The following is a 14676-nucleotide window of genomic DNA, read 5'->3' on the forward strand; positions in this document are numbered from 1 at the left end:
ACCTTTACTTAATGGTACAATCTAATGAACTTTAAACTAACCTGAGAGACCATCTTATATATCTTACATATTTTATGTCAACAATTTATCTTAATATATCTCTTAAAGAATTATAATTGTTTTGCTATGTTTGAACCAATTCTGAGTACAGTTAAATAAAAAAAAAACTTGAAGTTCGTTTTTAACTAAATATTCTGATGGAAGCTGACAGACCAACAAATGCCAATCAATTTTAAATAGGAGCAGTGTCTGCTAGAACTGGTTCTCGTCTTTTTAGAAAAGGCTACCTTGATATCTCTCTCGGTTGTTGGATTGGCAGTCTTTTTTATTGGAATAACCTGCTCAGTTGTACTAAATATATGGATCAAGAAACGGAGGCAAGCTCGTCAAAGGTATGAAAGTAAGATTCCTTACGAGAAAGAGCATGAGTGGCTCAGAGTTACTAATAATTAACGCTATAATTAACATGATATATATATATATTATAAATAATATCTATTTTAATTATATGACATATATTATACATATTATATATATTATTTATGTAACTACATATATGATATATCTATGTAAATATTTACATATATATTGCATATATATGTATATACGCAGTATATATATATATATTTATATATATTATATATATTATATTCAAAAATTATATAAATAGTATATATATTTATATAAACTATATAAATATTTATATATATATGTATAAATTTATATATATTATTATATACATAAACTAGCTGAATTTTGAGCAAATATATTTCTTGAAGTACGAGAAATCTTTGAGATATGAGCTAATCCTCGATCCCACTATATGGCTAATTATGCGAAGGGCAACTTTTGAAGGCAGCATTGCTTGGTCTTTCTGTTTGAATCAGTTTAAAAGAGGGTTTTAAGCGGTTGACCATAAGCTATGTTATGAGGATAAAAGCACGAAACAAGAAACAGATAATAAAAACAGGCTAAAAAAATTAAAGTATGTTCACTAAAAACTTAAAAATCAACTTCAAGTGAGTGTTAAAAGTCAAAGTTTAACTTCAATTGAAGTTAAACTTCAAGTTTCTGTTAAAGTGAGGTCACAAAGGTTTAGTTTACTGAACACGTTGCTATTAAGTTTCTCTCAGACCATGTTATCCACAAGGTTTGTCTTGAAGGTAAAAACTCCATACAGTAGTGTACATGGAAATGTTACATTTTTTTGCAGGCAATAACAATCAAATAGGTATTTGTTACTTTGATAGCATATGTAAGTACTGTGTTACAACAATAAAAGTAAGTTTTCCAATTAATATCCTGTTTTAGGTGCTTTTTATAGTATTGTAACAGAGTAATTTGTATTCAGCTATTTTATATAGAAAATGATGATTTGAGATGCAAATAAATTGGCATATGACGTCAGTTTAAGAATGCATTAAGCTCGTGTGTTGAGGTTTGACTGTACGAGTAATAGTGAGTTATTATATGTAGTGTTTTGATTATACTTTAAATTGGTGCCTTTAAATTTTTAAAAAATAGCCAAAAGAGCTTTGGTGAACTTTTTTATTATTTACTAATATGTGACGTCATTAGCAACCAAATTAACAAAAAACAACTTACCATTTATACATCTAAGCTCTTCATGTGTTTTATTCTTCAGTTTAAAAAATCATGCAATCTAAAATAATATTTTGTTTTGTATTCTTTTTTTCGTTATTTAGAAATATCAGTTACTTTATAGCGAATAATGGAGATTTCACTTTTTTTTGAACCGACTAACACTTATTTCTAAATTTTTGTATTTAAAATTATTCTATAAGGTGTCAGAACCCCCAAAAGATGGTCAAATAGGAAAAAATTAAAGACTTGAGATCTAGCATCTTAGTTTTATTAAACTAACTGCCTGCTGTTAACATCTATATTATCACATAACTTAACACCAGTTGTTAACATCTACATAGTTTTATTATCCCACATGCATGTTGTTAACATCTATATTATCACATAACTTAACACCTGTTGTTAACATCTACATAGTTTTATTAACCTAAAAGTCTGTTGTTAACATCTTTATTACCACATAACCTAACACCTGTTGTTAACATCTATACAACTATACACCTGAGCGCCTTCTGTTAGCGTCTCTATAACATAGTTTTGTTATAAGAAAATTGGTACTAGCAAGGTTTTGAATTAGAAATAATATTCTACAATCAAGCTAGCAATACCTTAGGTATTTGTGGCAATCTAAACAAAAATCATTGAATGCTGATTTTATTAGAACATATTTACCAGAATAAATAAGATAATTTGGTTTTTTATTTATTTATGATATAAAAACATAACTCATATAAACAGTCAAGCCAATTTTTTGATTGTTCATTTAAAATATATATCCATAAAAAAATGTAAGTAGATATAGTAGCCAAGTAGAAGAAATTGAGAATTTAAATGAACCGATTTTTGCTTTGAATATTCTTGAAATACTTGTAAATGATTAATCAATCACACTGAATTTAAACATTAAATTGAAAATTTTTTTTGATATTTTCTTGCTTGAAGTATTTTAAAACATATTCTTTGATAGAGTGCAGTTGTAATATACAAAAACAGAACAGGTTTCACAAACTTGTTTTTACTTGTTCAGCCAGATTTTGTCATCTACTGATGTCTTATGTAATCAGAAACTATGTTGATATTTACAAAGCAAAGGCATGTTTATTGTGAAGCTACGTTTTAAATAAATAATTTAAAGAGAATCATGCATTTGCTGGCAAATCTGCTTCACGCAGAGGAACTTGGCAAACTGCATGTAGAATCTTTGTCCCTAGCAGTCCCAACAATGACTCAACACCCCCCCCAGTTATAACTCCATATCTTCGTGGCTTGAGCAACTTAGACATAATTAAACTGTTGACAGCACTCACCGCAATGAGAATGCAAATGCTTCCCAAGTGGACACGGCTCCATCTGCTCCTCCTCTTGAATTGCTTGACATAGAGGACCCTGAGCCTATGAGCCGTACATGTTCCCAAGTGGACACGGCTCCATCTGCTCCTCCTCTTGAATTGCTTGACATTGAGGACCTTCAGCCTATGAGCCATACAGGCACAAGAAACAGTATACAAAATGAGAATAATGGTACACGAGATTTTTACAGTCAGCAACGCAGATCGACAACACAGCCACAAAATCTTCCGCACTCATACCATTCAGAAATGCTCTTCTCACATTCGGCGCAGAGCATGCCAATCTATCCACCGCCACAATTTGTTCGTTTCTAAAGATAGGATAACTTTCAGCTAACTGTGATGGTCTTATCAGGGTCTTTACTAAATTTATCTCAATCACAGAATAGTGATTTTTCCTCAACAAATATCTTGTTTTTACTATTTTTAGTACCTTTTCTTAGTAAATCAACAAGTTTTATATGCACCTAACTCTATTTGCTTTATTTAACCGTTTTTGATATTGCAAATTATCAATATGTATTTGGAAGGCTCCATGTTATTCATTTTATATATTTGATGCAAACTCATTAAAAAGACTGCAAAATAGATCTTCAAGAGCACATAATCTTTAATTGTATCCATTATCCTTAAGATAAAAGAAAGATAAAATGAATAGAGCAAATGATAGAACCTAATAGATAGACGGTTTTGTTTTAGCAAATTAAATCTGTCGTTTCAACTTATCTTTAGGAGACAATTTAAGATACTTAAAGTTATAAGTTACATGCCATCTATGCTTCTAGGTAACTTATGAGCTAAAACAATAATAAAAACAATTGATATTTGTATATCACCACTTCAAGTTCAGTCAAACCTTATATTTAAAATTTAAAATGCAAACATTTATTAAGGAATAAAATTAAACAAATTCAAAGATATTCTGATCCCTAATAAGTTCAAATGCGGAAAAGATAGTCAAACGAATACAATGAATATATCTTTACAATCATACAAGTCGTGTTTATCCATCTGTCTATCTGAAACTGCAGCTAGAAGTTGGTAAAAAAGATTGCATCATGCGGAATACAGGCTCATCTGAAGTGCTAACTACATCTAAACAGTAGTCTACACAAAGATAAGATATGATTCGGATGAGAAATATAACCCTTCAGCTTTGCTTGTTCAGCATTACATATCTCAAAATTCATTTCAGTGAATATTATTAAGGTACCAAATGTCTATATCCAAAATAGTCAAAATTTAGTTATTTTGTGAACCATAAGAGTTTTGAGAATATAGTTTGTACACAACTCTAAAATGTGCTGTTTCAATCAATCTTGTTTAGCTCCTGGGTGAAACAAAATAAGCCTTTTAGAAACTATCATCATATTGAATAAATCGGTCATCACAAAGATAAACAAAGAAACTGTGTTCTTTACAACACTAACTAGTAGAAATCCATCCAAATGTAGAGGAAAGGATAGTTTCTTTTAAACATTGTTGAAAAAACTCATTGCTTAAGAAGCTATCATTTAAATGTTTTGTTGGAAATCCGCAAAGATAATTTTTGCTAGCTTGTAAACCTTGCTAGCTTGTAAACCTTGCTAGCTTGTAAACCTTGCTAGCTTGTAAACCTTGCTAGCTTGTAAACCTTGCTAGCTTATGAATCTTGCAATCTTATAAATCTTGCTAGCTTATGAACTTTGCTAACTTATAAAACTTGTAAGCTTATGATCATTGCTAGATTATGAACGATGTTAGCTTATGAAACTTGCTAGCTCATAAACCTTGCTAGCTTCTTAACCTTGCTAGCTTATGAACCTTGCTAGCTTATGAACCTTGTTAGCTTATGAAACTTGCTAGCTCATGAACCTTGCTAGCTAATAAATTTTGCTGGCTCATGAGCTTTGTTAGCTTATAAACCTTGTTAGCTTATATGACTACTATTCTGTAAAGGTGGAATATCAGTTTCATGTTTTATGCTAGCTTAAACTAGAAATGAGGGCAGAAGCTTTTTAGATACATCTATGGGGCAAAAACTTGTTGCACATAACTTACATCTGCAAAAATAGTGACACAAAAAAAAGCTTTTGTAGCATTCTTTGGCATTCAGCAAACACACTTGCGGTAATTAAAGATAATACAGAAATTGATAATAATACAGAAATTGATAATTTAAAACAATCTTGAGCACTAAAGTTCTGACAGCCCATCAATGAGCATGCCAATGACAAACGGAAAGCTTAAGCTATAACGTACACTGATCATGGTAAAAACCGCAATTATGTAACTATTTGTGAAGGGCACGTGATTAAAGTTTTGTACACCCTTTATATACCACACCATATACAGAACTCAAATGTTTTAATCAAAAGCGAAATATTGGAATTTTTAAATTTCCCCTCTTGCTCGAGTTATCCAATTAAACGGTATCTGGTGCTTGTCTGTTGAAAGGGGTTTGAAGTTTACTGAAGTCTCTCGAGTACCCAAAAGAATTACTATTAAATAACATATTAATGATATTATTAAAGTGTAACTAACAAACAATTGCAAAACATATTTACCATCTACCTGACTGGGCTCTGGTCTATGAATATTGATTGATTATATTGTAAAGGGAGCGACCAGTTCCCTTTGTCAACTGCAAGGCAGTCAAACAACAACACTGAGTGTTAAGTGGCAGATATATATATATATTTGAAAAATTATTGCGAAAAAAGTAAACTTTTAGTATTTGCGTAACGCAAATACTAAAAGTTTACTTTTTTCGCAATACTTTTTCAAATATTTCATACTCCACTAATAATCTTTTAGGTTTTTAGTGTAGAGTTCTCTTTTTATATGTTTTTGCACTTGCTTCAAGTTAATATATATATATATATATATTTAGTAAAAAAATATATGTATATACGTTTATTTACTATATGTTATATTTTGTATAATAAAAGAAATTCTAAAATTATCTTTTTCCAGTTAATAGTTAATATTTCTCATCAAATAGGCTCTCATGCATGAAATTAGCAATTAATATAATTGAAAGTTGTGCATTGCCCCGATACAGTATGGTGAGTATTTTGTTCAATATACTCATTGTAGTCATGTGTTAAAACCCGAACTCATGAGTCATAACTTGAACCAACAAAATTGAAATACTTGAAATTTTTATTAGCCATGACTCGAAAGAAGATAAACACATTATTCTAATTAGTTTAACTACTTGTGCCCAGCAATAGATTAAAGTGATATATTGTTTAACCCATGTCAATAGGTACTCAAGGCTTTTAATCTTGGCTGGCTAAAACTAAGCGACCATTTGAAATAGCTTTCATACTATTGGCATTATTGGTTCGTGTTACAAATCAAGGTCCTACCGGGTTCAAAGCAAGCTCAAAGCAGAAGTTAAGTACCACAAGAAATTATCAATTTGGTGACAAACTGATGAGACACTGCAGCTGCATCTAAAGAAACACATGATTAATGATATTTATGGAGTGCAAATAAATGCTTGGTTAGGCAAAAATGAATCAAAAACTAGAATGATAAAAATTCAAATATTTGAGCAGCCTTCAAACTGACCAAGTTTTTAGAAAATATACAAACTAAAGTGCTGCTGAATATAGTCATGCTCTTCTATACATATTAAAAAGTTTACTTATTTATTTTTTGGGGGTTCGCAAGATCACTTTTGGTGGTCACAGGGTCTCTTTTGGGAGCAATAAATGATATGCCCTGGTATAGAAATCGTTGTGACCAATTGCTCGAGAGATTTTGCTCAGGAGAAATTGTGGTTGGATGTTTGGCCTTACACCAGCAATGATCCTTTTGTAATTCTAGCCACTAACCTATTGGTTAGTTAGAATAGGCATAGAACCTATTCTATGCCAGCATACTAACAATTGAGCCACTAAATATATAAAACACAAACTTGCATCAATTAAATTGATTTAATATCAACTGGGCGTTTTCTGACTTCTAGAGTTTTGTGTGCTCTCATTCTCTTGTCAGCTCACATTCCATTATTTTTAAAGTCAGCAAAAGTAATAATATAGTAATAATCAAAAGTAATAATAAGACTACTCAGCACAAACACTGTACAGCGTTTTTTAGTCCTAACTAGTCTATGGGACAACTGTAAAAGTCTATAAATGGCCCTCACAAGTATTGAAAATGTACACATTCGAAAGTACACATTCATTGAAAATTTTATACATTTAAATTTATTTACATTTACACATTTAGTATTTAAATTACCATTTAATAGGAGTTGAAGACTTATTAAGGCTGTCTTCGTCAGCTCATGCACTTAGAATTACCCTCAGATGTGTTGGCTGTCTTTATCTCTGAGCCAGAATATTTTGAGGCAAGTAAAGCTCTTGGTCAGTGGAATACCCAATGCAACTTTATGATCCCTAATGGTTAATGTCAAGAATGTGAAGTATCGTTTATGGTAAAAGCATCCCGTCCTAGTACGCAACTGTCAGTTTATTGGCACCTTGTTTCCATTTCACTAAGAATTTCACTTTTTTTTCCTTTCGCCAGTGTCGTAAGTGTTTCACGCAGTTGTAGAATAAAAATATTGGTTCATGATGCAGCTTTAACATTTCTAATCAGCTGTTTAAAAGCAAAACAACCAATTCTTTGTTGCTTTAGAAACAGAAACTATCACTCGTTGGTCATCTGAGAAACGGGTGGTAAGAAACAATGTTTTGTACACGTCCTAACTACAGCAACATTCATATGACATTTTAACAGTTTAACAGTTTACCAGTTAAACATTTTAGGCAGTTTAACTATTGCAACATACATAATCAGAAATACTATTTTTTGGTTAACCATAATAAGGTTTTTCCTGTTTAGGTGCAAAAACATCACAGAAAAGAATTGACTACAAGTTATTAATGTTGAGCATAATGAGGCATGTCTCTAACTTTATCTCTGCAAAGTTAGAACTTTAAAGCTGCAACTTTGCAAAGAGAGTTAGAGCTCTGTACATTTGTGCTAATGAATTCCTTATCATCTGGCATGTTCCTTAAACTCAGTCAAACTAGAAGTAAAAGGGGGAATTCCCGACACGCTTCATTAAGAGGCAATTTAGCTGTCAGATTACCAGAGCTATTAATCACGTAGCACCATATTATTAGAGCTTAAGTTTAAGTCTAGAGATTTTGCGTAGACCCTTTAGAGCAACAGGTTTAAATGAGATGACCAATGTCAAATATAACATGCTCAGTTGTTCCTTGGTATATAAAAAGCAGACAACTCTAAAGCTTCGGTACCACATACCACTTGGTCTACCGGTGATTAGATAATTTGGTTTGGCACCGATTGTCTTTGGAGTAATTGGTAATACACTAGTTGCATCAATTACGCTCATTTTAAAAGTACCAAACATTACTTTCATCACAATTAATTAGCAGGAAATTACATCATTCAATTATCTACTTTATTAGATCTCTTTTTAGAAATAAATGCCTAATTTTCTCAATATACAGTAAGATAGCAACATATCTAAACGAAAAACAAGACTGTTTATTCTGCATTATACACTGAATATATCCTCTTTAGCAATCTTAGTCTGCTAAGCATTTGTTTGACTTGTATCTTGTTACAACAACATTGTAACATTGTAACAACAACACCGCTGGGACATGTTCAGAAAATCAACTAATTTACTTTTTATGTTGTTTTATTTTTACTGACAGCTATTTTTGACATTGTTAGGTACAAACCATGTCTGAAGTTAACAATGTTACATTTCTGCTGCCTTCAAGGTTTAGATACATTTTACCCAATGTAATGATAAGACTGCCTGTGAACTTTAGGCCATGCCTTCAGTGTTCAAAACGTAAAATAAATATTTTGGGTGTATTACAAATAGCATGTTTCACTTGGAAAAAATTATTTTTCGGCTGCAATCGCGCTGTTGTTTTTTGCATATAAAATAACTAGATATCATTATTTGGAACCAGTTTTTACATACGATTGCTCTATGCAGAGGGTACACTTTTCAATTACAATGATTTGAAAGTTGAAAAGTTAAAAAACTTACTTAAAGTTGAAAAGTTGAAAGGGAAAGTCCTGATGCACAAGACATTAGGCTGAACCCACAAGTGAGAGATCAGAGCACCCTTACAATTCCTTGAATGAAAGAGCAAACCACACGCTTATCTGCCGACCACAAAATACGCAGGCCTGCCATCTTTTGTCACAAATGAGCTTGTTTCAGACTATTTTCTAAGATATGCTAATCACGCTAGGAACACACAAACAGTGAGAGCTTGTTCAGCTTATCTCAAAACGGATATACAGTAATTTGTGTACATGCTGCACAAGCATCCTTAATTCTTAGTAATTTAGCATTCTTTGACCAAATAAATCTCCATTTTGGTTGAAGATAAAGTAACAATAAACTCGTTGCTTGCTCTATATAAACTGATGAAAAAAATATTAATTGCAAGAAAACTTGACAATTCATTTAATGAACTGACGATCTTTTAAGCTTTAAACTTTTCATTACAGCCAAACTTTTATTTTACTCAAATGAAAAGGAGTGATTCAACATTTGATAAAATATCTCAGCCTTTATTATGCCTTTTACGTCTCAAATATCTTCAATCAGCCAACATTCATGTTTTTTTTGAAACAGCTAAGGTCTGGTGAAGTAGAAAAATGAAGCCTATAAAATAATATAGCAAAGTTTGTGAAACTTCTATTAATCTAAATTAAGTTTGTTTGAAATGCACATATTTGCTATCACATTTATATCAAAAAGTTTTATCTTAAAATAAAACGACGATACAACTTTATTAATGGTTCTGTGGTACAGACTTATCTTGTCAGTTGTTTCAATGTTGAGCTATTTTTAAGCATCATGTTCATAAATCATCTACCTATCAATAATATTAATAATGATATTGTCAAGAATAATAATAATATGGCTGTCTGTCGGGGGTCGACACTGATTTGCATTTTAGCGATGCTTTGGTCAAGCAGTAAGGTAGAGAGGAAGTGACCCAGTTTTCAGTGTATACCCTTTCCAGAACTGTCAGATTAACCTGAAGGGATGCCTTAAACACATCCAGTCTGACAGCACCAGGTAGCCATTTTACTTACCCAATTTGCAAAGGACAGAGTTAGATTTTTAACATGCCCACCTTGTCAGTGTGGTACATGTGGCCTTCGAGTTGTGGCCTAGATTGATTGAAATTGCTTCGTTATTTTAGACTAATTTTATAAAAAATATCTTCGGACAACATTATCATTATCTTGAAAGTCCTAAAGACCGTGGGTTATTTTGTCAACAAATAATAAAATGAAATTACTACGCAATTGCTGGGAAAGTCGCAATTATGCGTCTGTGGCCCTCAACCCCAGAAAACGCATAAATGTGCATTTGGCAGCAAAAGGGTTAAACTCTTGCATGTTACTCTATAAACTATAACAAAATGAATTTTTCATAGTCTTCCAGTACAGGCGCACAGACTGTCAGATTAAAAATCAAATAATCGTCGATACATAAGTACTTCATAATATTGTAAAGAATCATGCAAAGCCCTTTCCTTTTTTACAACAGAATAACTAGTAACTTTCAATTCACTATTTTTGTATCAATTATTAATCAGATATCAATAATAATCCATAGTATTATGATTTAAGTGCATGTGTCCGCCGCTCTTGAGTTCTCCTCGCTAACTGCATACTGAGGAAAGACATCGTGGCTCTTTCGATAGCCTATCACAATACTTTCATGTAGGGGCGGTTGACTGGTCTTTTCTTAACTAGATGACCTTTCTCTGGTTTAACCTTTTTAAATCTAGATGCTCTGAGTGGATAACCAGCCAGCTTCTGTCGCAATATTATCAAAACCAAAGCTAGACTGTATGCTTACAACTCTTTAAGGTGAAGATCTTCAAACTGCCAAGCTTTGCCAATTATAAACCAATTTTTTCTTAGCAAATCAATGTTTTGCCAGTTCTATGTAGAGTTTCATACCTTCATAAACAAAACTTTAAAACTTCTGCTTTATGATAAAACTAAACTTTGAGCGCGGATAAGCAATCAATAAATAAAACGCTTCTATTCTAAAAAATTGATTGAAGCTTTAAAACTTCTGAATAAAACAAGTTCTGTATAATTAGTTCACTGTAAAACCACGTGAAATATTTCTGAGGTGCTTTTGCATGCCTGACATCTACATTATAATTAATTATACTTTATTATATTCAGTGGCATAATATACCACTAAATTACGTTAAAATATATAGTACAAATATTATTACATAATAATGATAGACTGGTGTTAATAGAAATTATTTTATTTTTAATCAAAAATCATTCATTAAGAGATTGACATGAGAAACCAGACACTATTTTGAAACCAAATACTCATGCTCACCTATGTAAAAATGGAAATCAATTTTACTTTATTCTAAGTTATCTCTTTCTCATCTACTCATTTATTTATACATTTCTTTACTGTGCTCACAAAACCACCCTTCTCTCCATATTTATGTACCTGCTCGATTTCATTTTATTTTCTCTATTTCTGACTTTATCTGCCCTTTACATACCCCTTCCACCTGTTTTTAATTTTTATTATTGCTATCGTTAGCCTATACCTAAATACTTCTTTGTCAATAATTGTGCCCTTTTCAAATCATATTCTACTCAACTTTTTATTGTGGCCAAAAAAACATCTTACTTTCGGCAACGGATTAAATCTAAAAATATCTTGAGGAAAAATAAACTCAATTAGTTCACACTAAAATTCTTTCAAGCTCACATAAAATGCCAATAAATTGAAAAAATATTCTTTCAAACATAGTTTATGAAATCAGACTTGGTTTGCATTTGCAATGATATCACAACAAATTTATCGTTTGTGAAGAATGATGGTATTACTAGCATCTAATCTAGTTAGATGAACTAGTGAGTAAGAAACAAATTTCACTAAAATTTTACAAAACTCCACCAGAATAGCTTTAAAAATTGAGCAAACCAAATAAGATTTTAACCCATAAATTTATTAGAAAAACTTAAACCAGTAATCTGGAAAGTACAAAGCAAGATTAGTAAAAGAATTTTGTAACCAGCTATAAACCAACTTTAACCAATTTTAACCAACCTTTGATGTTTTCACTTACACCCTGTTAAATTTGGATTCAGATTTCTGTAGTCAACAGAACACTGAAGATGCCAGATTTCATGAATGTCTAAACAGTCAGTCATTTTGTCGAAAAGAATGAAAACTTAAGAGGAGGGTCTGATTTCTATAATACTAGCACCCTAGCAGTCAAGTGTGAGGTGAGAGATCATAAAGGAGTGCCAGTAAAACTCAGAGAGTAAGTAGGTACACAACTTCTCTCTGATGATTGAACGTAAACAATCAACGCTGGTTGTAGTCTGCTGGAATATTAAGCTGAAGGTCAAAAGGTTGAACCTAGTATGACACAATCTTTTCCCCAATCTCGACACATAGCTTTGAATAAAATGATGGGCAGATACATTTTTTTATTTTAGTAAAAGTTGCAAACAAAGATTAATAATCTAAGCTTTTTTACACTTGGAAAATAAACATTATTATTAAATTAATTAGGCAGCGTTTAAAAAAATTCTATACTGAGATGCAAAGGATTAGGGCAGGCAGTAGTAGGCTGAGCTAATGAACCTAATGTGGTAAGATCAATCCAGCATGATGTAATCTTTCTCTCAACAATTGATAAAGGCTTCAAGCTGGGAGATAGGTGGAAGCGACTCTATTATAGTAGAGATTGCAAGTAAAATTTATTAATATAAACATTTTTATAATTGAGAAATAAACATTCTTAAATTATTTAGGAAGTATTTGAAAAAAATTAATTCAGTACTGTCTGTTTTCTTGACCCATGCTTTAAGCATGTCTTATCAGGTACTTAGATTGAAAAGATCACAAGCAATAATAGTAAACCAATCAAATAATGATGTAGATAAAAATTGAAGTCAATTGCAGTAGAATACAGAAACAATCTTGTCACTGTAATAAACTGCACCTAAACTGCACACATTTTAAACATTTAACAGCTAACTACCTTGTTTCCATTATATCTTCTTTAAGTTCAAGCACAGTTGCAAAAATAATATAACAGCTTTGAGCAGCTTGAAAATGGAGTCTAATTCAAAAATAGAACTTCTCATAATTGCATTATTTAAGACACAAACACTTCTATAGCAATCAATTTAAATGCACTAATTTTAGAACAGTTTTCTCTGAGTTTATTTTTTGCTAGACAAAACTTATCAATTAACAAGTGGTTATATTAGTAATAAATTTTATATATGCACATAATGTATAGATAACATCTACAATGTAATTTTCTTTGTGAAGAGTGAAAACCTTCAGATCTTGTTATGAAATGGGAAACTATTTCTGAAGTCATGGAAGCTGCCTAAAACTTTCATTAGAGCAGCAGCACCGTACTACCATTAATCACAATTGTTTATAATGATGCAATAATTTTTTTAATTTGACAAGTTAGCTAAAGTTAAAAGCCCACACCCAAATTGGCAAGGGTGAAATCAATCCCATTAGAATTTGAAATCAAAACAGGCCCAGCCACCTATGCTAAACTAACCCCTGATAGTAATCCCACATCTTTAGAAAATGTTATCAGCGGTGAAAAATGATAAGCATAACTTAGGTGCAGTGAAGCCTCTGTTACTGATAGATACGGTTGATTGAATCCTAAGTAACATGAGTTAGTCGTAAAGGAACGTCTTTAGGAAAGTGGACTGACACCTGTAATCAGTTCCGTTCATCTGTGGAATCTAACAGAATAGTGTCACAAGTGTCAACTGCTCGTAAGTAAATCATATTTCAAATTATGGAAATTGCATCTCTTCTCTTACTACAAAAAGGCTTGCTAGCTTGAAGCAGTTGCGAAACTGCTTCCATTGCACTTTTTATTTTGAAAATTTTTGCCGCAAGACAAAAATTTTCAAATTAAAAATGTTGAGGTTTTGAAACTAACCAAACTTTTTAAAAGTTAATTGGCAACCCTCAACAATTTGAAAGACAATTATTAATTCACTAGTCTGCTGGCAGTCCCATGTGATAGATCATGATGCAGAGTAAGTATTTGCACAGTTATTCTTTGATATGGCAAAGTAATAAAGTAGTGCAGTGTTAGTTTGCATTGAATCTGAAGATCTGCCTTTGATTTTCATGCAGTGCAAATTTTTTCCTTAATGCTCTTATTGTAGCGTCCCACAGATGAATGAACAGACAAATAGACAGCCACGTGTCTTGTTATAATAAATATTTTGATGAATATAATCATCTGTTGTCTTGTTTAATATCTCTTGTCTTCTATGCCTATTCTAACATTCCTCATTACAAGTTGCGAGATAGTTCATGTCACCATTTAGTAAAACACGTCTCCAAAGAAAAGCACTATAAAAAGCTTCAAAATTTTCACATTTATCTTTAAAAAAAAAACTTGATATTTAAGATACTGAGTCGAAATTCGTGCTTTAAAGGTTCTTTTATTGTTTGTACCATCAATATGACTTAGTATAATTAAGTGTTATACAGTGTTGCATTCTCTTTTGCAAGGTAACGAAAAACCATTACCAAAGACTTTTTATAGTTATGATCATCATCATTAGTAATTTATTAAAAACAATTCTTGTCTTTTGAATAAATTTCGTACACTTTAAAAGCTTGAATCAAAAAAGTTTAAAATATTGCCGACATACTGAATGT

General features: G+C 31.6%; 1 protein-coding gene across 1 annotated transcript in view; it reads left to right on the forward strand.

The window, feature by feature from the left end:
* LOC137397043 (uncharacterized) overlaps positions 1 to 3530 on the forward strand; it is a 237801-nt gene extending 234271 nt beyond the window's left edge. Inside the window, exon 20 of the mRNA XM_068083325.1 lies at positions 2906 to 3530. Within this exon, the coding sequence (XP_067939426.1) occupies positions 2906 to 3269 (364 nt within the window). The 3' untranslated portion in view covers positions 3270 to 3530. The remainder of the gene's footprint in view (positions 1 to 2905) is intronic.
* The last annotated feature ends 11146 nt before the right edge of the window (positions 3531 to 14676 follow it).

Source organism: Watersipora subatra, chromosome 5 (genome assembly GCF_963576615.1).
Source record: "Watersipora subatra chromosome 5, tzWatSuba1.1, whole genome shotgun sequence".
In the NCBI taxonomy this organism is placed as follows: domain Eukaryota; kingdom Metazoa; phylum Bryozoa; class Gymnolaemata; order Cheilostomatida; family Watersiporidae; genus Watersipora; species Watersipora subatra.